The 25,057-nt window shown below is 43.4% G+C and overlaps 1 protein-coding gene across 2 annotated transcripts in view; it reads left to right on the forward strand.

Annotated features, from left to right (window-relative positions):
- The window catches only part of EEPD1 (endonuclease/exonuclease/phosphatase family domain containing 1), a 69,131-nt gene that overhangs the window by 22,044 nt on the left and 22,030 nt on the right, over window positions 1-25,057 (forward strand). For both annotated transcript variants that reach the window (XM_069859844.1, XM_069859845.1), the window contains exon 2: window positions 17,422-17,473. In XM_069859844.1, the coding sequence (XP_069715945.1) occupies window positions 17,422-17,473 (52 nt within the window). The remainder of the gene's footprint in view (window positions 1-17,421; window positions 17,474-25,057) is intronic.

Genomic DNA, 25,057 nt, shown 5'->3' on the forward strand with positions numbered 1-25,057 from the left:
ACCGATTATTGCTAGCAACGTAAGCTTCTGTGTACATACCCATATGACACTCTTGATTTGAAACTTGTTATTCCACAATCTAAAACTGAGTACTATCTTCCATGATATAAACTTCAGATTTCTCCTCTTCTGTAGAAGAAATAGGTCATTTTAATGAGATTCCTTAACTGATGAGGTTTGTTCTGATCTCAAAGTCATGAGATAGTAGAACAAAAAGGCTACTGTGATAAGTAAATGTAAAATAACTCAACTGTGCTATTTTCTAAATACATTTTAGAACAAGGGAAAAACCTTCTGCTGTGCTTGCTTCAAGGGAGTTGTTAACACGACACGCTAATAAGCCCATGCCAGAAAATGCCACGCTGGTTAGGAGCTCAGCAGAAGCTTAAGTAAAGGATTAGTTGCCCCCCACCTCCCTCATTCCTGAGGTGTGACTGACATGACTGGTTTCACGGTGGGTGACATGTCCCTTTTGTAGTGTCTTTTGGTCAGAAATTTCACAATTGTGTGTAATCATCCATGAAGTGCGGCTTCAATCTTGAAGGCAGCTCACAGCTTAGGAAGCTTGGGAACCACCAATTCAGACAATTATAAGGACAGCAGTGACATCCCGTTATGTGAGTTAAGAGTGGGAGGGAAAGCAGAGAAGCTGTTTGGTTTCTTTACTAGGTGTGTCTTTCTGTGTTCTGAAGAACCTAGTACAAGCCATTATTGGGGTGGAAAAAAGAAAACATTTGATACATCTGTGTAGTCAGATAAACCTATTCCTACATCAACAAAGACCATTTTGGTAGCATGCATTTGCTACACAGGCTAATTACTCCTTATGATAGGTAATAAGTTGTTATGCACTGTAACAGTATGTAATTTGAGGGAGTGGCTACCCTGGCAGATGGTAGCCCTTCAGTCCAGAAGATCCTGGAGAAACTTGGCTGGGTCAAGGGAAACCTTAAGATCAAGCAAGCACGTAGCCCAGCACTGCAAATGGAATAACCCCTTGTTTTATTTCAGCTGGGCAATTGGCTGGTTCAGGATCTTCAGAACATATATCAGAAGAAGATTCCTTGCTCAGAAGTTAGTGGAGCACTGAAAGAGGTTATCATGAGGCCATGGACACCTCTGGTTTTGGAAGTTTTCAAGACCCAGCTGGGTGAAGCCACAGCTTATGGTTGTCCTGTGTTAAGAGAGGTGTTGCATCAGATGATCTCTTTTGACCAATGTTTCTGTATTTGTGGTTCTGTAGTGCTCCTGGAGACACATATCCAGGATTTGGTTGACAGAAGATTCCTTTTTTTACCATACACAGTCTCTAGGAATTTTCTGGGATGTGGTGGAAAAAGTGAATGGTAGCAGCCTCTGGAGATAGGCCATAATCTGCTCTACTATATGTTCATGTTGCAGACTTTCTTTTTGAGTGGTCTATCCCTTCTGCTTAGTATAGTTCTGCTGGAAAATTCTGGTAGCAAAAGGAGCAGAGACTGGTTTGAGGATAGCAGTTGGCTGGACGAGTGCTGACTCAGCCAGTTTTTCTGACTTTGAAATTGAGGAACGATTACATTCTCTCCTGGATTAGAGTTGCAGCTGTGTGATGCATCCCCTGGGGGTTTAAATCAAAACCTTTCCCTGTTACTGTGATACTCAGAGCAAAGGCTATGTAACGTTATGTTTTTTGACTGGCTGGAGGCTTAAGATTCATGTAGCCCCTCTCACACTTCAATGTTGTTAAATGAAAAGGAGCTGGACTGAGAAGACCACCGTCTGGTCTGCTCTTTGGGTTTAAGTTATATAGAAGGCACTTCAAATGCCCCATAAGCATAATTCCCTGTTCGGATACGGTATCATCTGATGTTGCAGATGAAGCTGGTAGGGTGTTTTTGTAGTTAACCCTTGAAAAGGAGGCTTTTAACTTTTTACACTTACATGACAGGTGGTTTTCTTATGCAGTTTGTGCTTTCTGTGGGCTGTAGCAGATACGACCTCAATATCTGGCTGTTTGTTATTTTCTGACTACAATATTCTTGGCATTTCTGGTGACCTAAGACTAGCATCAGCTTAAACAAAATTCTTTATGGCTTGAGTAGTGTTATTTGGTAGTCTTCAGTGGTGTTTCTGACAGTTAAAGTCTTGGGAGCATGCAAGGTGGAGGAGTGCCATCTATACTGGTATGTGAAACTTGGTTTTTCTGCGTTTGCTGTCTCTGGCCTGCTTCTTTTCACAGTTTTCCATTTCTTTACTTCACGTTTTGGAATGTGCAACTGACCTCAGTTTTAGGAAGATGGATGTATGTTCATATTCTTTCAAATCTTGGGTACCAAATTGTTCTGTTTTCTGTAATTTTTAAGTGCACCAATGAAGTGACAGTTTTGAGAAAGTCTCATCTTCTGCGGCCTTTCCTTCACCATATGGTATAGATGCTATAAAGAGAATGACTTAATTGTTATCAGTAGATCCTGCCACTGTTCTTGCAGTAGATGGCTGTGATGACTGACACCCTCAGCCCTGTTGACCTGTAAACTTGACAGCGTTAGGCTAAGCCTGCACTGGAAACTTATGACAGAGTAGTAATGCAGGAGTGTTATCTTCTCAACCCTCCCTCTTTTTTTCCTCTCATGGTGACAAGGCCTTAGTCACCTTGGCAAAGTTTCTTCTTCATTCTTCGACACCTGCCACTTGCTCTTACAGAGCACCACAGCATCAAGGTCTTGTCACCAGCTTCCTGAGCTCCACTCCAGAAATACAGTTGGGCTGGCTGTTAGCTATGCAGTGGGAAGTCCTTAAAACATACAGGCCATCTGCTGATACAGTTTCTGCTTTAATCTCTACCTGTTGTAGTGATGCACTTTGTTTTATCCTTTCTGTCAAAATGTCTTTGAATTGTAGGACAACATAAGCTGCTCATGAAAGAGCCAAAGAGAAAAGTACAGTTGACCAAAGCACTGCTCTTGATTTCTCTAATGCAGCTTTCCCCTCATTGCACTGCCTCTCCTTAGTGATTTCAGAGGATTCCTCCAAGCACCTCTTCAGTACATTTCCCTGTTTTAATCCCTGGTGTTCAGTCTCTTCCATCATTTAAACAGTTCCACCTTGGTATGAAGTCTTCTCCAAGATGCTCATACGAAATGCACAATTGCTGTGGTTCTCTGCCAGCCTCTTCAAAGCAGAAGCCAAGTTTTGCAGGTCAGTCTCTTTGTTAAGAGCATGCTATAAAAGACTTCAAAGTTCTGTGTCCGGATTCAGCCAGGAAGCTTCATGACTCTTTGCATAATGCCACGCTAAATTCTACCAGCACTCAGATGCCACCAGCTCATTGTGGTTTTCCAGCCAGCAAACTGCATCTTTATTCTTTAGCTTGCATTTAATTAAATAGACTGGCTTCCACTGTCTTACTTTGTAAGGTTTTTAAATGGGTAAACCCATTTCTCTGAGAGGAGGGTATGTATGCATGGCAAGGTGATATTGCATTAAGTTTCTGAGAGCAAATAAGGGGACATTAGGAACTTTCATGTAAAAGCTTGATAGCATATTATTCACATACCTGATGGAGAAAGGGCCTGCAACCTATTTCAAATTGTATTTTATTTCTTCCCAAGTTCAAGTCTGTTTTGCAGGGACACAGAGGTAAATTCGAGTGGAGTCCCTGCTGCCTGCTTTGTATGCCAAGCCCCTGTAATTTTATTGGTAGATTTGTTATTCATGGCAGAATGATAGCATGGTGGTGTGTGCTTTCCCAAATATGCCCACTTGATGTAATTAAGGACTACTCAGTTTTTCTGTTGCTGCAGGATTGGATTGGAAACGGTGCTGTTTCTGGAACTAGAAGCTCTACTCCAGCAGGGAATGATTCAGAAAACATGGAAAAAGAGCCAAATGCCAGAGACCACTTACATTGTAATGTAATGCCTATATTTGGAAGCTCTAAGTCACCTTTGATTTTTCTGAACTTCTAATTTGTGTTTTCAGTCTTGGTCTCCTCCCTTATTGGATGGATTTGAATAATTCAGTGTGAGTTAAATAACTTGCTCATGTCCAGTTTTAATGACTCAGAAGAAATCAATGTTGTGGTAAACGCAACGTTTTCTGTAAGGCATTCTCTTCCTGCAGAATTATAAGAGGCATCCTTTGAAAAAATAAAAAATAATAAAAAATCCTAAGACTGAACATCAGACAGAACATATTCCCTAAATTCAAGACCAATGGACATAAGGTGAACTGGCTTGAAATGAGACATTATTACAATTAGCTAAATATAGTAAGAAATGCCATATGGAATGAGGAAGATAAATTTTTATAACTTTGTAGATTAAATTGAAAGCCAACTCACCTCTTTTTTTAATATGGGCAACTAGCTTGTTGTCTTTCAGAAGTGAGTTGAAACAACTTGTGTTTTTTGTGAGTAAGTATAACTGTCATCAGATGATTTCTCTACGACCACCACTTGCAGTAGTATTATCTTCTGCTGCCTGAAATATCATTTAATGAGTACTTTGGCACAGGAGTAATCAATGAAGGCATACAGGGAAGGCATACAGAGAAGACTTCTGGTTTTTCACCCCAAGTTTTGAGTGATATTGGAAATTAAGCTGCATTGCCGCTGTCTGTACCTGGTCCCCTTAGTAGATATATGCAGACAAGGTTGCTGCGTTCAGTATAATTTAATATAGGTATTTGATTTGCTTGTTCTTTATTCATTAAATTTCTACTCTGTAATCGTTATGTTACTGGCACTCTCAGGCTTCTGTGGTTTTATCCCATGCATTTGGGAATTTGGGTTTGGCTTTTTTTTTTTTTTAACTGCCTGGTCTATTTTAATCTCTCTTTTAAGATTAAAAAGAAAAATATCAAAAAATAATGACTTAGAACAGTTTGATCCTTTTGAGCCATTTGTCTAATTAACCTTTGCCTCTTAGGAATCATCTTTGGTTCTGTTCAATCAAATGGAATGTATCTCAGCTCTTAATAACCAGCATTTCTTTTGAGGACCTTGGAAGTCTTCCTTGATGCTTACTTTTCTAACTGCTGCCGCTGTCTTGGCATTGCACCTATTTGCAGACAGAGATTTGGAGAAGGATAGGAAAGAAGCATAAGAGGATGGCAAAAGATAGGGCCACAGGTTGGCCTATAACTTAGCAAACAAAGCATTTGTAGAAAGGGAAGTTAGTTCTGGACTTGTGACTTCAGTACTCTGCACCCAGAATTGAGATGGGACAGCAAATCTGTATGAACATACTAATGAATGAAAGGAGAGTGTTTATGTGCACACACATGCTACGTGCACCCAAAAGGATGCTCCTTCACCACTTGCTCTGGTTTAAAAGTTTGAGGGAATCTTCAGAAAGGGAGACTTTATGCAAGTGGAAGTGAGTAGACAATGTTCAGTCTACTTCCCTGTTTCCTGAAAAAGGAAAGAATTAGGCCTGACACATGATCCTCTGTGTGGAGGAGGCGGCTGTGAAGGATGCTTCCCTGCTGCTCTTAATTTCTCTATGGCAGAATCCCCCAGAATTGGTAGAAATGGCCTGTGAGGCACTGATGCTCGACAGCTCAGGACACATCTTTTCTGGGTAGATGGACAAGAATGATTTTTCTTTAACTCACAGAGAGTCTGGGAGTTTTGAGCAGCTCCTCTCTTAACTTCACTGTCCATGATCTGCTCTGCTTACTGATATAGAAAATGTCCTTATTACACACCAGCATGGATTCCATGCCTTTGGAAAAAGCTTGGAGTGGGTGTTCCCAAGGAGGAGGTCAAGAAGGTTTGCAAGTCTTGTTATACACTGGCATTCATGCTTTCTGCTAGTGGTTGTGGTTTGCGTCATTTGGTGAGCATGTCTTACTCCTTTCCAGAGTGCTCTAGGAATAAGTTTGCTGGTTTTACCACTCCCCAATCATTGTTGTGTTCCTGCAGTAATATGTCTGTGGAGTTGGATATAAATCAGACATACAATGCAGACTTGGTAGGTCCTGCAAAACGATGGCTTTGGCACAGATGTAGGAAAGAGAATAGAAAGGAGGGAGCTGTGTGTGAGAGAGGATTGAGTGAGCATCCCTGGACCTGGGGAGCCACTGAAATGCAGAAACAAAGAAAGGATTGAACTATTTCAGTTGACTCCTGCCTATTAGCTTGGGTAATGCTGCTATTTCCCCGCTTCAGCTCTCACTAGTAACCATACATAATTCATGTTTTCCTCCTTTTAGTTCCATTACAGTTTCCTTTCCCCCATGACATCCAGTCACTCACTTAACGTAATAGGATCTGTGAATGCAAACATCAAAGGAACAGTTGTCTGGCCTGCACTACACCGCCAGTTTGCTTGATGGATTTCAACTTCTCTACTCCTTCCATTTACTCCTGGTTCCGTTTTCAGCTGCAGAGCCTTCATCTGCTTTTTGGCTTCAAACCATTCTGCAGGCAGATCGATAATGGCTAGACATCAAAGAACAGCTGTTTTCATCCGAACTAGGAAGCTGCAAAAAAAGTAACTCTAAATAAGTTTATATATGTATGTTGTAGTTTATATATCTTTTAATATATGTATATACACACACACTTATTAAATTAACTAGTATAAATTATATATATTAATATATAAGTATATATGTGTGTATATGAATGTGTCCTATACCATAATATATATATATAAAGTAAGTATAAATATTTGGGTTTTTTTTTAAAGGAAATGCAGCTGCTTGGTTTTATCCTAATTTCTACTTACAGTAGATAGATTTTTCCTGAGAATCTTCCAAATCATTTTGTTGTGTCATTAGCTGGCAGCTAGTCCCAAAGCAGTGTGGCATGATTTTCCCATCCAAGCCCATCGGCTTACTTCATAAGCTCTCTGATGGCTTCCAGGAGCCATTAAGATGTGGCAGCAAATGTGACTTCTCCTTCCGTTTAAGGAGTGATTGAGAAGACACAGATGCTTTTAGTGGAAAAACGAGAAACCAATTTTATTTCCTTGTCAGGCTTTGTAGGGATAGACAGAGGAAGTTTATGCGGCTGAAAGCCATTAAGAGTGCTTTTTTCTTTCTTCTGTCTGCTTTTGTTTTCACTGGGGTTTGAGTTAACAAGGTCTTGGAGGGAAAGACAACTTTATCTTTGGGGCACAGGTAGTAGTTAGCTCCATTCCAATACTAAGGAATGAGGAGCAAGAAGTGAGGAAGAAGAAATTGATTAATGACTGGCTCAGGGACTGGTGTGAAAAGAGGGGCTTCGGGTTCTTCGATCATGGGGAGGCCCACGCACCCCCAGGCTTTCTTACCAGGGATGGGACACGCCTGTCTCCTAGGGGAACTAAAGCCCTCTCTAAAAATCTAGTTAGGCTCATAAATCGAGCTTTAAACTAGATGTGAGGGGGGAGGGGATGGAGGCCAGGCCAGATGGGAGTGAGCCTGGAGGTGGGACTTCAGTGTCAAAGGGGTGGTGTGCTGGCAAGGACCACCAATATATCACCACTAAGCATGAGGGGGAAGTGCACCTGGGGATGGTAAGCGGGAAACTGGCACGGTGGCCTTAGTTAACCCAAGGACCACTCAATTGGGAAGAAACCCTATTACGAGGGCTGTAGGTTCGCCAGCTCAGCTGAAGTGCATTTACACCAATGCATGCAGCACGGGAAATAAGAAGGAGGAATTGGAAGCTGTGGTAGGGCAAGGAGACTACAATGTCGTTGCCATTGAGGAGACGTGGTGGGATGACTCATATAACTGGAGTGTACCCATGGTGGGGTATAAACTCTTCAGGAAGGGCAGAAGAGGAGGTGGGGTAGCCCTCTGTGTTAGAGAGGGCTTTGATACCCTTGAGCTGGATTACGGTCAGGAAGGGACCGAGTGCCTGTGGGTAAAAATCAGAGGAGCCCACAGGCAGGCAGATATTGTGATGGGAGTCTGCTATAGACCACCCGGCCAAGAAGAAGTAGCTGATGAGCTCTTCTACAAACAACTGAGTGTAGTCTCAAGATTGTTACCTCTAGTCCTCATGGGAGACTTCTATTTCCCAGATATCGGCTGGGAGTATAATACAGCAGAAAGGAAGCAGTCCCGGAGGTTCCTGGAGTGCATGCAAGACAACTTCCTCACAAGCTGGTGAGCAAACTGACGAGGGACGGCGCCCTCCTGGACCTACTGTTCGTGAACAGAGAAGGCCTTGTGGGGGATGTGAGGGTTGGAGGACGCCTAGGGCAAAGCGATCATGAGATGATAGAGTTCTCAGTGCAGGGTGAGATGAAGGAGGAGGTTAGCAGAACAGTTGTGCTCAACTTTCAGAGAGCAGACTTTGGGCTGTTCAGAAGGCTGGTCGGAAAAGTCCCATGGGAGGCACTCCTTAAGGGCAAGGGAGTCCATGAGGGCTGGGCACTCTTCAAAAAGGAACTCCTAGCAGCTCAGGAGAAAGCCGTCCCCATGTTCCGGAAAAGCAACCAGCGGGGTAAGAAACCAGCGTGGTGGAGTAGGGAGGTCCTGAGAGACATCAATAAGAAGAGGAAGGTCTATGAGCTTTGGAGGAAGGGGCAGGCATCCTGGGTGGACTATAGGGAGGAAGCGAGAATGTGCAGGGAAAAAATCAGGAGGGCTAAGGCCCAACTAGAAATCAGGTTGGCCAAGTCTGTGAAAGACAATAAAAAAATCTTTCTACAAATATACCAACAGTAAAAGGAGGACTAGGGAGAATCTCCAGTCCCTACTAGATGCAGAGGGAACAGCAGTAACGGGATGAAGACAAGGCTGAAGTACTCAATGCCTACTTTGCTTCAGTCTTTAATAGTAAGGAAAGTTGTTCCCTCTGTGCACAACCCCAGGGGTTGGAGGACCAGAACGAGGTTCCCACGATCCAAGAGGAGGTGGTTAGAGACTTGCTTGCCCAGCTAGATGTCTGCAAGTCTATGGGGCCGGATGGAGTCCACCCAAGAGTTTGGAGGGAACTGGCGGATGTGCTTGCCAAACCCCTTTCCATCATCTTCCAGCAGTCCTGGATTGCTGGGGAGGTACCACTGGACTGGAGTCTGGCTGATGTCGTGCCCATCTATAAGAAGGGGCACAAGGCGGATCCGGGGAACTACAGGCCTGTCAGTCTGACCTCAGTACCAGGGAAAGTCATGGAACAGGTGATCTTGAGTGCTATCATGAAGCACATGCGAGGGAGCCGGGTGACCAGGCCCAGTCAACATGGGTTCACAAAAGGCAGGTCTTGCCAAACTAACCTGATCGCCTTCTATGACAAAGTGACTAGACTCTTGGATGAGGGAAAGGCTGTGGATGTAGTCTTCTTGGACTTTAGTAAAACCTTTGATACAGTTTCTCATAGCATTCTGCTTCGGAAACTGTCAGCCTCTGGGCTGGACAGGCGCACACTCTCCTGGGTGGAAAACTGGTTGAATGACTGGGCCCAGAGAGTGGTGGTAAATGGAGTTAACTCCAGCTGGAGGCCAGTGACAAGTGGCGCTCCTCAGGGCTCAGTGCTGGGTCCAGCCCTGTTCAGTGTCTTTATCAATGACCTGGATGAAGGCATTGAGTGCTCCCTTAGCAAGTTTGCAGACGACACTAAGCTGGGTGGAAGTGTGGATCTGCTGGAGGGTAGGGAGGCTCTGCAAAGGGATCTGAACAGGCTGGACTGCTGGGGTGAGACCAATGGCATGAGGTTTAACAAGGCCAAATGCCGGGTCCTGCACTTGGGGCACAACAACCCTGTGCAGTGCTACAGACTAGAAGACTGGCTGGAAAGCTGCCAGGAGGAGAAGGACCTGGGGGTGTTGGTTGACAGCGACTGAACATGAGCCAGCAGTGTGCCCAGGTGGCCAAGAAGGCCAATGGCATCTTGGCTTGTATCAGAAATGGTGTGACCAGCAGGTCCAGGGAGGTTATCCTCCCTCTGTACTCGGCACTGGTGAGACCGCTCCTTGAATACTGTGTTCAGTTCTGGGCCCCTCCCCACAAGAAGGATGTTGAGGCTCTGGAACGAGTCCAGAGAAGAGCAACAAAGCTGGTGAAGGGGCTGGAGAGCAGGTCTTACGAGGAGCGGCTGAGAGAGCTGGGGTTGTTTAGCCTGGAGAAGAGGATGCTGAGGGGAGACCTGATTGCTCTCTATAACTACCTGAAAGGAGGTTGTGGAGAGGAGGGAGCTGGCCTCTTCTCTCAAGTGAGAGGGGACAGGACAAGAGGGAATGGCCTCAAGCTCCGCCAGGGGAGATTCAGGCTCGACATAAGGAAAAAATTCTTCACTGAAAGGGTCATTAAGCAATGGAACGGTCTGCCCAGGGAGGTGGTTGACTCGCCTTCCCTGGAGGTGTTTAAGGCATGGGTGGATGAGGTACTGAGGGGCATGGTTTAAAGATTGGTGGGAATGGTTGGACTCGATGATCCAGTGGGTCTCTTCCAACCTGGTGATTCTGTGATTCTATGATTGTAAATGGAATAAGCCAGCAAAAATGAGATGGTTGTTCATGGCATGCATAAGACCCCCCCACCCCAAACATGAATACCTTCACCTTGCCTTAAGCAGCAAGATGTATGGGGTTTTTGTGTGTTTGCCACTTTTTGGCTGTTACTTTCCCCTGCCCTCCATGTACTTCCCAAAGCAGCACATGGTTGCTGCCTAAGTCTCTCCCTGCACATTAAAAACCCGTTAATCACAGCCCTTAACATCCAACTGTCGACAGCCGGCTCTAATGGGGACACGCCACAGCCCTCGCAGTGAACACATACCTACAACGGCTGCTTCCCCAGCCTGTAAGCAATGATCATCCTTGTTGTTACTCACTCTGTCATCTGGCAGATGCCAAAGGAGAAACTGGGGACGTGGTGTGAGTGGTGATGAAATGGAGTATGCCCTTTTGGCAGGACAGCTGAGGACTGGGGTCAGGCAGTGGGATGGTGGGTAAGAATGAGCAGCTAATAGGGAGCACTTCCTCCCAGATACTAAAAGCCATTAGCAGAGCTCAGCTGCATAGTTTTTGGCTTTTTTACTTCCAAAGTTTGCATTCCGTGCCCAACTTGTAGAGCAGAACTGATTTATGAGTGAGGTGAGTTTGTATAGGTATGCAAATAAAATTTTAGCATACAGATTTGATGACCCAAGGAGTCTTGTCTTCGTTTGTGTTAATTAACCCCAACGTGAGTTGGGGGCGCTTATGTTATGCTCTACCCTGGACGTGAAAGCCATTCATAAAACTTCACTGTGGAGTATAGCGTAGTTATGGAATCTTATCTCAAGAACAAAGGGGGAAAGTTTATTGACCAAAAGGGAGTGAGAAGAGAATGGTTTCATGATGCTCAAAGTAACAGTTTGGGGTTGAGTGAGTTTTGCACAGGCTATTTATAATTAAGTCTGTGAGTCTAGGCGAAGTGTGATTCGATACAGCTGTATGCTGAAGAAGGAGCCAGAAGACAAGGGGAAGTCAAAGGGCATTTCTTCATGCTGTTAATTTTAGTCAGTCTTATTCGCTGACTAATAGAAAGCCTGAAGTTTCTGGGAAAACTCAAGCACCAAGCAAAGACACATAACTTTGTGAAGCAAATTGAGACCAATACTCAGTTTATGTTGCTGCTGGGTGACAAACATTTCTTGGTGATGACTGGCTTGAGCCATGTGCCATCCTGAGCTAGAGGTAGAAGACAGGCTGTGCTGCCTGTTTGCAGAGCTCTGTTCTTCCATACTGAGGAGGGAGACTGGCTGCCAGGAAGGAAAAGCAAAGCAGTAGGAAATCCAGCTGTGCTGTCCTGCCTGGAGACTCACCGTCAACCAGCTGGTTGCTGCCTAATGAGCTGTGGAGGGCTGAGGGCAGGTGCCAGGAGTTCAAATATCCAGCCTGGGTCTTGCTGCTCTTCACAGCTGCCCCGTGCCGCAGCACTTGGCTCCTTCTGCAGGGTGCTATCATGAGGCCAAGTGTTTGCTTAAACAGTTTGCTGACTGTCTGATCATCAAACTCAATGTTTCAGGTTTTTTATCCCCACGTTTCCTGGTTCTGCACTGAATGGGAATCTCAGCTCCACTCTAGTTTAGGCTCAGCAGATAGAGGTCACTATGCTTGTTGATACAGGGCTCTGCTCTGGAGACCTTCTCCCTTGAAAGTGGCAGTTAAGTGACATGTGTCCATTGTGGCTGCAAGTCCAGTGCTATGTCAGGGTGATCCAGAAACTGGCTGTAATCCTATATTCTCTCTACCCCTATCCTAGAGTACCCTTCAAGCTGGTTTGGGGGAAAGCAGCTTTTCTTTCTCAGGTGAAGACCTTGGGTGCATTCTGCATGGCTGGACCTTGGATCTGCCTTAAATGGCCGTTTCTGCCTATCCCATCTGCCTTGCTGCAGAACCATAGGTTCACTGGTCTGTAGGCAGGTGACCATGCAGTGGTTCTTAAGAAGGCCCTGACATCGCCTCTTGCAAGAGCAGGTGAGATGTTGTGGGCAATGTGAACTGAAGCTTGGAAGTGAAGCTCAGTACAAATAAAACGTGATGATGGTTCATAGTGAATAGGAACACAGCAACTAGCAAGGGACCTATTGGCAAGTTTGCAGTATTGCAAAAGGTTTCTAAAAAGGCTTAAATTATCATAGAATCATAGAATAGCCAGGTTGGAAGAGACCCACTGGATCATCGAGTCCAACCATTCCTGTCAAACACTAAACCATGGCCCTCAGCACCTCATCCACCCGTGCCTTAAACCCCTCCAGGGAAGGTGACTCAACCACCTCCCTGGGCAGCCTGTTCCAGTGTCCAGTGACCTAGAATTATTTCTAGGTATGTGACATTAGAGAGAGGAACCCAGTGCTATGTGGCTCTAAGTAAGAAGACTTTGAGGAAAGGATTGCAACACTGCCCTGAGGAGCAGAAATTATGCTGTAGCTGTAGATGTTTGCTTAGCACCGTGACTCATCTTCTGGAAACCAAAAGGAATTCTCTTAGAGGAGAACACCATGCGTCATCTGTGGCCAAAAAAAGAGGGAATCATGTGTTTCCTTGACACCACATCATGTTTGCATATTTTTACTGCTGAAAAGAGTCCTTCATCCTGATCATTCCATGTTTTCAAGTATTTTGAATGTGCCTGGGGTGCCAGGATGTTAATTTCAATAGATTTGCTTAAATACATCATGTAACTAATTGAGTCAGTAAGTATTTTTAACAGTTTCAAATACAAGCAGGGCCATTTCCTTCATGTCATTATAGTTACTTGCATTACAGGTTTCTTACCAGTATACTTTAAAGCTGGTAAATTAGACCAAGTTCTTCAGTAACCAAAAGGCTTCTTCAGGAAATACATTTTTCTACAACTTTATTCATCAGTTAGTGTTCACATTCTGCAGGTGGGGATGAAAAAGAGATTATAAAACAGTACTTAAAGACAGTACGTAAGTAGACAGCAAGACCTGGGGCTTCAGCATTGGCTTTTGCTAACTCTCTTTGCATTTCTGCTTTATTAGAGATTTTTTTGCCTCTTTCTCTTAGTTACTGAGTAGCTATATTCCCATCTACTTGGAAATCCTTGGTGAACACATAAGCTTCAAACAGTATACGTAGTTAGGAGTTGCTTTCAGTGTTTGCAGGATTGCTGATGCAGTGTCTAATTAAACAGCCTTTTTTTTTTTTTTCCCAAGGATCAAACCACCAAAGCAGCAGCTTTGAAAGAAGCTCCATTTCTAAGCTGACATTGTATAAGGTAACACATCCAATTGTCATTTGGAGTTGCTGGAAGAAATAGCAGTAAATTACTGGCTATCAAGAGCAATTTTCCAAGTAGTGGACTGTAATCGATTGGGCAGACACAGTATACATGGTGGCGCTTCTGGGAAAGAAGCATCTTGCCACTGGTTGTATGAAGGCTGATGTTTGCATTTGCTGATTCCTTTTGACCCAGAAAAAATACCAGGTGTCACCTGAGGAGAATAAAAACCTAAGTACTGGGCAAACATTGATCTCTGTAAATTTATAACAGTAGACGGAAGTATTTTTCTCACCAAGAATCAAATCAATATTGTTGCAAATGATTTGACAATGTTGAATTCAGATTTTCAGTATCTGTGTGGGGGACAAACGTTTTGTACAGGTTCTTCACTTCTGAAGAAGAGAGCACCATTCCTGTAAACATGAGATAAAGTAAAAAGATTCCTGCTTCTTGTTTTATTATTTGCTTCTGTGTAACTCTGTCTACTTTTTTTTCAATAAAAGCATACCAGTTGAAGGCGTTCTTGTGGGGCTTTTCTAGTGTAAATGGGAAGGAGGGTAGGTTTGTAGAGTAAGATAATGATATGCAATGAAAACACCCTTTGTATTTGGGACAGTCTACATCTTTCTTCTGCAGCTATTGAGTGCCAGATAATCCACAATCAATATTCTAGAAATAAATCTGTCAATAGTTAGAAGCATCAGCTGCCTCGATTGATAAATGCTACTTTTGGTGATGAAATCATCAAAAGGTCTCTGGCTTCAAAAAGAAAAATACAGAAGTAATTTACATGACAAACTCACATGGTTATGGAGCTTGCAGAAGGGAATGGCAAAATATTAGATTTTACTATGTACACACAGGCTCGAAGCAGGTTTTACAGAGCCCCAGTTGGCTGTGAGCACCCTGGATGCCTCCATGTGCATGTTACATCACCTTCTTTTTGTCAGATCTGTGTTTCTCCAAAGTGTACTGCAGCCGAGTCGGTACTAAACTACGGCAAGCCCTGAATTCAGTGACAGGCCTTGATTGTGGCCACATTGCTACTGCCTGTGTTATTTGGAAGACTTAATTCTCCAAGATGCATAAGCCTTGGCTGGTTCTGAAGTTGAGAGCTGTGCACAACGTTGCAGTGATTTTAAATGGAGGTGCCTTCTTTGCTTGGTGCCCCTCCTGTTTTTATTTTGCTTTCTAGCTCAGTTACAAGCAAAATGTTAAAAATTGCCTTGTATTTGCTTTGTACTTTCCCTAAGTACTTTCCAGTTCAGCTGAATGCTTATTTGCAGTCTAGTGTGTTCACCAAACAGTAACAGAAAATCATGTACACCCTGCTGCTGCAGTGGTTGGGCTTCAATGGAATGCTTATTTTTATCCCTGATTATCCTGTTGTCTTCTGAACCGTGTCCATCTTCTCTCTCTTGGTAATAACAGCTTCTGCAGACTGGAAATGTATGCTCTGGGGCTATTTTATAATTCATTTGATATATCTTCAAAGTATCATAAAAAGTCGATCTGAAAACTAGAAGTATATTAAAGTGAAAGCACATTTGTGTTTAGGGATTAGGCTGTGGATGCTTGTAGGGGAAAGCATTGTAGAAAGACCTAAAGTTATGTTTTGCCAGCTGCTGTGACAGGATGGGCACGCATAATGAATGTACAAGACATTGGTGGATGTTCAAATATTACGGAGCATTGCACTGAGGTTTTGAAAGGCTAATAAAACTTCTTGTAATACATGGCAAACTATATCCTTTGGCAGACTTGTACATCAGCTATTTGCCCAGTTTTGAATAAGAGCTTTTAACTATAGTGGCTCTTTGCTGTGTCTTTCCAGAGTCATGAGAGTCATTTAAACAATACTTATTATGCATCGTTTTATTCTTCTACTGCTACACCAGTGTTTTGTATCTCTGGGCAGAGGAAGACATCCTCTGGAGTCCAAAGATAATATATTGAGCAATTGGTTTTAAGGCTGGGTAAGGAAGGTCAGAGTTGCAGGACTAGTCTACTCCATGGGTAAAAAGCCTGCCAGCTTTCTGCAAGCCTGTCTTGGGGCACTGTAGCGTGACAGCAGCCTTTGCCCTTGTTGGAGGGCATGGGGGGCAATGCCAGTGTGGGTGGGTTGGACTGCCCTGGAGAAGTGAGGGCCTTCTCTCAGTTCACTGATCATATATGAATGTAAACTTTGATTAGGTACCCAAGCTGTAGAGAGCTAAAATTTAGGTGGACTGTATCATAACCATGCCGTCCTCAAGCAGACACCCAGCTTTGTAAGGGAATGCGTTGTTTATTTCTTGTGCTCTCTGGCTAAGGCAGCTACTGTAGACAGTTGATGGAGAGTGCACAGGGCTGGAGAACATGCCTATGGTGCTTTTCCACCCCTTCAGGGAAGGGTGCCTTCTGCATGTTTTTAACAGATTTACCTGGTCTGGTGGGAAAAACAGTGTTGTTTTGTATTGCCTAGAATAGACTGAAGAGATGAGTTTGGGATTGAATGGATTTTAAAATCTCTAAAAACTGAAGAAGGGTGGGGAATGACACTAGGTTCTCCCCTTGTCATGGTCTTAATTAAAATTAAATGTAATTGCTAAGAGTATAGACATCCTTAGAGTTTGATTTGCTTTCCCAGACTCACAGAAGGGTTCAGGTTGGAATGGATTTATGGAGGTAATCTGATCCAACCCATCTGCTCATGCAGGGTTACCTAGAACTGACTGTCCAGGACTGTCTCTAGATGGCTCTGAGTATCTCCAAGGGTGGAGACTCCACAGCCTCGCTGAACAACCTGTGCCAGTGCTTGGTCACCCTCTGCGCACCACAGAAAAGTTTCTCCCGGGCCTTCTCTTCTCCAGTCCCAGGTCTCTTGGGCTTTCTTTCCTCTGTGTGCTCCAGACCCTTACTCAGCTTTGTAGCCCATCACTGGACTCTCTCCAATGTGTCCATCTTTATCTTGTCCCAAGGAGCCCAGAACTGGACTCAGCACTCCAGCTGTGGCCTCAGCAGTGCTGCGTATAGGGAAAGGATCATCTCCCTTGACCTGCTGGCAATACTTTCCCAATACTTTTCGAGTTCTTATTTGTTCTGTGAGCCTTGCAGTTTGGTGGGGATGCCACAAGATCTTTTCCTGAAATTTCTTAGCATGGAAAGGATTGGGCTTTTGTGCTACATGGGGACATGTACAAATAACAGAAGTTGAAAGATAATAAGGATTATTCATTAGTTTCTCTTCATCCTGTTTTTCAAAGAGTCATGCATGTTTCCCTCCTATCTCCCTCAAATTTGTTGAGCTGGGCTGTCTTAGTTATTGTACCTCGTATAAAATATTTTGAATCCCTGGGAATGGCTGTTGCTGGACTCATAGAAACCTGTTGATACTGAAGAACAAAGCTGAAGAATACACTGAAGAACAAAACAACAGGGATGTTTAGAGTTGTTCTCTGTGCTTGTCCTTCAGAAGATGCTTCAGTGTTAATTTCGGGTATTAAAATTGTAGGGATTAATGCACTTCCTCTATAGAGTGAATTCAGATACACTTGTAACTAAAAAACTAGAAAATCTCTTTGGGACACCAAAATCAAAGCAGGGTAACACGGGTTCTCTCTTGATTTAATTTATTATATCCTGAGCACTTTATGTATCTCTACCTCAACAGACTCCTTTTATGAAGTGAGAAGATAAAAGAGAGCATCAGTTTTGCTCTTGCTTGTGCTTCTGTAATGCTTGCAGTGGAGTGGTTAATTCTTCTTCTCCCTCTGTTTTTTCTTACAGCATCAAGCTTTTGGCTGTGCAGGAGCTGGTTGATAGAGAAGCGCTGGACAAGGTATTTAAAATATATCTAATACAACTGTCAAAATACCCTCAAGCTCTTACACCTCTGTGTTAGTTGGGATTCCTAACTTTTTTGAAAATCATATGGCATAAACCGTGAAATCTTTCTAGCTCTACAGTGCCTGAAACCAGAGAGGTGATGTTTTGTCCAAGCTGGCCACATGCTTTAGATGTTTTCTGATTTGACGGTGGACTTGAGGTAAGCAATGCCTCTAGCCTGCCTATATTAGCTTTCCTGAAATTAGTTCCTTGCTAACAGCTAGGATAAGTAGAAGGTTTGAACAGACGGTGGGGAATATCTGAAGCAGAAAGAGTATCTGATAGGCTCCTTTTGAGCATTCAACTCAGGAGAATAACAGGAGGTGCCTTGGAAGAAATGCAGTTTGGTTTAGTGATGAAGGGATCCAAGCAGCTAACTACTCAATATCAGCCTTAACACCACCAGCTGAGTATGATGAATATTAGCCTGAGCTCTTCTCCAGGCTGCCTTGTGCAAGGATAGTCCTACCTTTAAGCCTGGCCTTCCAGAGAACTGAGGGATTTGCTGTCAATCAACTGTCCCAGGGACTGCGGGGTTTGCAGACTGCCTGTGCTCAGCTGTGTTCGGGGCAGAGGAGGAGCTGTGTGGAGCCAGTGGCTTCCTACATCCAGGCAGTGGGTTCATGCCTGAACCAAGGCATGTTCAGGGAATACATTCCCCCTGTCCAGCACCTAAGATCTCCTGTTGGCTTAGCCAAGGTGCTGGTGCCTCAGCAGCTTGAGATCTTACCCACCTGTAGAGCTGTAGCTAGCCCAGAACCCACAAAAGGCTGGAGGGTTTGTGAATTATAAAACCTGGTGTTGTTCTTCAGCTAAGGGTATTGCAAACACAGCAGTACCCTGGAGATCATTTCTTTCTGCATGAAGAACCAAATGTATTTCTTACTGGTTTATGATTTTGCTGGCCGGGAGGGTAGGGTTGGACTCCCAGTGCCCACACTGGGACTGGTGAGTTCCCTTCACTCTGCACCATGCTGGCCATGGCTATATGTGCTGGGTAAAATGAAGTCCAGCAGCAGTGGGTGCTTCAGCCTTGTGCTTTGCCACTGGCTGGAGATGCATTTCAGGGAGGTCTTGTGTACAACCAAGTGAATTTGAGACATCTCTTCATTGGCTTTGGTGAATGCTGATTTTTACTCAAAAAGTCGATTTTGTTAAAAGGCAATAACAGAGCTCTATGCAGGTGATATTGTAGGTTTTTTTGCATGCAAAGAAGACACGGTTCTCAACCAGTCATTGTGCAAAACTGAATGAGGTCTGACACAAAAATCCTGAAACTAACCCTATGCCTCGGGAACCAAGAGTGGAAAAGAGAGACAAAGCAATGGTTATAGGATGTGTTCTAACCTCTCACAGTAGCCAAGGCTCAGCTTGATTGCTTCACTCAGTACGAGCAGACGTGTATTTGAATATAAATGTTTTCTTATCCTCAGTCAGAAAATGTTGGTGTGCAGGAGTGAACAGCTAGTTAACATCAAGTTTCTTGTGAAACTGAAGAAATCCACTACAGAAACTTTTCAGTTATTGGTTGAGGCTTATAGTGAAGAGATCCCAAAGATCAAGTCAGTGCTGAAAGGAAACCATTTTTTTTGTCGGTAGATGTTGTGAAAGCAAAAACAACAGAGATCATCAACAGCCTTTTAGAAACTGATCTGTGAAATTGCATTGAATGGTGACAACATCGTATGGAGCTGTGTATCAACTCAGAAGGGAGCTGTTTTGGAGGTGATTGCAGTTAATTTTCTTAAGATGTTAAATAAAAAGAGTTACAGGCACAGTCTCGTTTTGTTTGTGTCAGACCTCATGTTCACAAATTGTCATTTGCAGCAGTGAGCTTCTCTGGCACCTTACAGCCTGTACACTTCTCACCTTTCTGTCAGGCCTGCACCTCCCTTTGGCCCAACGCCTCCTAAAACATTGCTTTGCAAGGGTGAGTGACCTCAGCCTGGTGGAAATGGCTGTTTGAGGCATTGTCTGGAGCTCTGCAGGAAGCTCTTCAGAAAGGCCGACCCTCAGAAAAACGATCCTTTTAAATTGAGTTCTCTGAATATTTGATATCTGCTTTCATACGATGCCAAGCTTAAAGAATTTTAAAGGCTTGTTTAGCCCTCTGGAAAATAACAGGGTGGAATTATGTAAGTTCAAAGAAATTTGATGTCTTTATTTTTTAAGTACAGTAGGGAAAAATAAGTAGACTAGAAGAAAATCCCTTGTCCTGCCTCCTTACAGGGATCAGGTTTTGAGAACACATGCTGAGTTTTGTATTCATAAAACATTATTTGTCTGCATTATCTTAGGGCAATACAGTATTATTAAATCATAATATTTTAATAATCATTGCAAGATTGATTTTTCTGGGTTTACAGGGAAATTTTATTTAAGGTAGCCATGGACGTGATAACTTCAAAGCGTTTTTCCTAATAGGACACTTTCTAGCCTGTCATATATGATTTTGAACTTTTGTATCTTATTTCTAAAATTCAGTGCTCAGCTTTGAAAGTGTTGTTACATATTTTTGATACTTGCATGGAAACCCAGAGTGGGTAGAAGCACACTGGTGATCAGCAGTGCTCCCTGAAAAACAGACACACACCAAGGTGTGCTGCAGGCTACCTCTATTAAATAATGGGTTGAGAGTAGCCCTTAAGAAAAGCACTTGAGGGTGCTGGTGGATGAAAGCTCAACATAGCCTGGCAATGTTCACTTAGAAAACCAACTGTATACTGGGCCACATCAAAAGAAGCGTGGCCAGCAGGTCAAGGGACCCCTGCCCCTCCACTCTGCTCTTGTGAGACACCACCTGGAATACTGCATTCAATTCTGGAGTCCTCACAGCACAGGAAGGACATGGGGCTGTTTAAGCGAGTCCAGACGAGGGCCACGAAGATGGTAAGAGGGCTGGAGCACCTCTGCTATGAGGACAGTCTGAGAGAGTTGGAGTTGTTCAGCCCAGAGAAGAGAAGGCTCAGAGGAGACCTTATAGCAGCCTTCCAGTACTTAAAGGGGACCTGTAGGAAAGTAGGGGAGGGGCTCTTTTTCAGGGAGTGTAGTGATAGGACAGGGGATAATAGTTTTAAGCTGAAAGAGGGTAGATTTAGGTTAGATGTTAGGAAGAAATTTTTTACTATTAAGGTGGTGATTAGTCACTGGAGATGTACAAGGACAGGCTGGATGACACTTTGAGCAACCTAATTCAGTGGAAAGTATCCCTGCCTATGGCTGGGTGGTTGGAGCTGGATGATCTTTAAGGTCCCTTCCAGCCCAAACCATTCTATGATTCTATGAAATGATTCTATAAATCAAATCACATTGAAGTTAAGTGCATGTATAGCAAGTCTCTTGAGAATCAGGGCCTTGATCGGTATCAGAAAATTATCTGGCACTGCAAAATATAGTTTACCGTCGTGTTTTTGAAATGGGATGATGGTCTGAGGAGTGAGGCACATGAAACAACAGGCTGTTGGAGGAGGTTGGGAGAACCTACATGAACCATTGGGGTCTTGAGAAGGTGGCGACACTCTATGGGAATGTAGAGGAAGGCTTTGCACTTGTCTAGTGGATGACTGCCATGTTTCAAAAGCTGCACATAAGCAAAAGGGTTTAATATCATTCTGATTGTCTTAGGTACTTTTTAAAGTATTTTTCCAACCTTGGCCATTGAAAATAAATTGATTACACAAAGAAGCTTTGTGAGATTTGGCCAAAATGACCTTTTAAAGCCAAAGATAGAATCATAGAATCATAGAATAACCAGGTTGGAAGAGACCCACTGGATCATTGAGTCCAACCGTTCCTATCAAACACTAAACCATGTCCCTCAGCGCCTCGTCTACCCGGCCATTAAACCCCTCCAGGGAAGGTGACTCAACCACCTCCCTGGGCAGCCTGTTCCAGTGCCCAATGACCCTTTCTGTGAAGAATTTTTTCCTAATGTAAGCTTATTTAAGATATAAATAATTAAGACTTATGTAACTACGCAGAACCAACAATTATGGATTGGTTTGCGTTGGAAGGGTCCTTAAAAGCCAAACTTAGAAGTCCCAGCCCCCAAGTATAAACAAATTAACTTACTATCACACTTGGCTGCATTTATGCCTGGGGTTGCTGAGGCAGAAAAGATGATTGGTTGGGTTTAATTACAGCTCGTTCTGTCTCCGGACAAGCTTCTTTGACCCTTGGACACTGCTCATGAGCTGGTTTATTTCTCTGGGTTGGTGTGGGTGCCTGTAAGCACCGCAGAAGATGGTGCTGTTTGTGCAGCTGGACCCCAGCACCATGCTTGCTGTCATTAAATAAAATGGGAGAATACGTTTATCTCAGTGAAACAGGAACAGGTCATATAAGAACAACAAGAGTCTTTACCTGGAGAAAATACGGGGCCAGAGATAGGCTAATTTGTGTTTGTTTTGGCCATAATCCATCTGACCTATTCCAGCACATACTCCATGTTAGCAGTCTCACCGGCATCTTAAAACTAAACACGTACTTAGCTGCATTTTGTCTTACCCTGAACCTTCTAATCGATCTGTTTGCTTCCCCCTGCCTCCTCACTCAGCTTGCCTCAGCTGCTGTGGGATTCCATTGCTGATGTGCCTTAGCTTCAGAAGTGCTGTTGCTGTTTGCTGGGGTAGTAACGAGTACTGATGGCAAGATGCCATGCGAGGGCTTTTAGTCGTGACAGCCTCAACCCCACAAGGGTTCAAGGCCACTCAGGCTTTAAAAAGAAGTATCTCAGGCACGCAGGTTTGTTGGCACTGCATCATCTGTGAAGCATCTCTTCCTCTTCCAGAAGCACAACTCTAGGAGTTGGGAAGTTTTGGGAAGTTCTTAACTGCAGATGAAGAACTCTGCTTGGCAAGTGTTAATTGTATTTATTTAGGGAAGGGGAAAAAATAATTCTCCCGAGGAACATGTTGTTTTTATAGTTTAAAAACAAATCTGTTTAAGTAATTAGCAGATTGAACTGCCTAGCCAGGTGACATTTCACATTGGTTACTGTTTTAGTGTTTATATCTGTTGCCTTTAAATTTGTTGCCATTTCCATAGGCAACAAATATGCCAAAGTGATTGTTCTCACTGGTGTTTGATGCCAGCAGGGTGTGCAGAAAGAGTCATAAATATTGGAAGAAAAGTGAAAATATTATTTGTGTTCTGTGTCCCTCCCTGTGCCTTTCAGGTGTTAACATGGGCTCTTAAGCTCATTTCTTCTTCAGAGGCAGGTATTGAGGAAAACTAAATAATCTGCACAATATTATGTTTAGTAACCCTCTGACAGATTTTTATAGGGTAAGTCTTCTTTGGGAACAAACAACAGTAACCCGCTGGTTTCCTATTTGCCTATTAATGATCAAGTGTGTCAGCTGTTAGTCAGGATGAGAAAAAACTGCCCACCTGTCTCCAAAGACAGCAGTTTTTCAGCTTCTCGTCTAGGAAATGCAAATCACATAATTCTGATCAGCACTTTTTGAAAGCATGGAGTTCATCTGTAAAGTGATGCTTGTTCTGCTTGAAGTTGGAAGTGATCTGTCTAGACTCGCATGACAGAGGTGCTGAGTTGGCTGAAACATGGTAGTGGTTAGTGTGAGAATTGTAGTTTTGTTCAGGGATGATGATCTTGAAGTTCTTGCCGCTTGAAAATCAGTATAAGTAACATAAGTCTGACTGTCAAGGTCAGTTTGTGCCAGTGATGCAAATTTATGTACTGTGAGCTATGTCCAAGAGATCAGTGAAAAAAGTGAGAAGAATGAAGTAGTTATTAGTAGACTTGCATTGTCTGCATGGGGATTTTCACTTTCATTGGAGTTTTGGAAGTTACAAATCAAGGGGGATTGAAAGTCTTTCACCTGGTGTTTGGAGGTCTTGTAGCTGTGAAGAACAGGACACACTAGCTAGGCACCAGGAGAATCAGTGACACAGCTTCTAGCCATCTCTGTACAGGAAGGGATCTCTTCTATTTGCTGGCCGGATGTTACATCATGAGCCATTGGGCTTTTCTGCTGATATGGATATGAAGAGTTGGGATGATAGAATGAGAAAACTCTGATCGGCCTTCTCCTCCAGGTAGGTTCCCCTCCCCACCCAGTCCCGTCATAAAAAGAGTTAGTTCTGTTTCCCCAAAGAAAACAAGTTTATCCTGATGAAGAAAATGAGAAGGTTAGCACTGTAAGCAAGTAGTGCCTAAGATCTCTGCTCATTTTTTAACTTTTTCCACCTCCCTCTACTAATGGCTGGAGTTGTCTCACATGACGTAGAATGTTTCATGTGTTTCCTCACCCATAAAAAAGACCAGGTGTATGTATCCAGGAGGTGTTTGCTAGATGGAATCCCTTCCCATCGTGTAGAATATTTGTACTGTGCCTGAGGAATCAGTGCACCATGACACTGAGGAGGTGGCATTGTTTTAGTGAAAGAAAATTAACCTGCCTGTCATTGATCAGAAGCAGCTTTTGTCTGAGGGGAAATGCAATTATTAATGTTGACTACTTTTATATGGTAGGACCTAGGAGATGAAGACAAAAAGGGAGTGCTTGTTTCTTTCTAGTAGCATTGCTCTAATAGTGCAATTTCAGATACAGTAAGAAATGGGTTTGTAAAATGCTGAGCTGCACTGTGCAGTCCCTGCTGTAGCCTTCTTTCTACACAGAGAATTTTAACTAGAAATTTGCTTTTGTTTTCTCGACCCAATGTGCTGTTTCCTCCAGATATTATCTGAACATAGAAAGTATGACGTCAATTGAGGTTCCAGAATTTCCAGTATAAAATGCATCTGTTGGAGGTTTTTATTTATCTTTTGTCTGCTTTTGAGTAGATTGAGCCAGATTAGTGTTTAATCATGATTAAGCCCATTGTAATTTCTGTTCTTTATAAAATCCCTCTTGGAGCAGAGCAGGTTGTTTATTTGTGAAAGGTTATTCCTAGTAGCTTTTCAGTATTTGGAGAGGAGCTGTTTTCCATGTGCAGGGGTAAGCACAGGCATGTTGCTTCTTGTTTGCATGGATATAAATATGTTTGTGTGTGCATTTGCTAGGGCAATTGGAAGTAAGCTATAATATGCCTTGACGTGGAGCAGCTGGTCACTCAAGGACATTTATCTGGCCCGTCACAGTTTCCTTGCTACAAGCACCAAGTGGTTGGTCATATAGTCAATGCTGCCCTTGCAGGCAAGCATTCCCTGTGTATAAGCCAGCAGTGACATAGGAACTACCCTCTATGTCTTCTGATCGAAGAGTAGGGAAGGGCAGTTGATACCCCCATGCAGGTCTGCTGTTGCAGTCTGTGCTCTGCAGCTACTGAGATTCGACCACCTGCAATACATCTGTTGCCCACGTAGCCAAAATGTACTGCACTATTGCTGCTGTTCAGGTTTTTGGATAGTGCAATCACACAGCAGTCCTAGAGAGGTAGGGAAGAATTCTTGTTTTCTTTGATTTCTTTGATGCATGATTGAATGCTGGAGTTACGTGGAAATCATGTGATTTCAGCAGAAAGATGACCAATTCCAGAGTTCGGAAGTGGACCTCAGTCTGCTGAATCTCTG

The sequence above is a fragment of the Phaenicophaeus curvirostris genome, chromosome 6, assembly GCF_032191515.1.
Source record: "Phaenicophaeus curvirostris isolate KB17595 chromosome 6, BPBGC_Pcur_1.0, whole genome shotgun sequence".
NCBI lineage: Eukaryota > Metazoa > Chordata > Aves > Cuculiformes > Cuculidae > Phaenicophaeus > Phaenicophaeus curvirostris.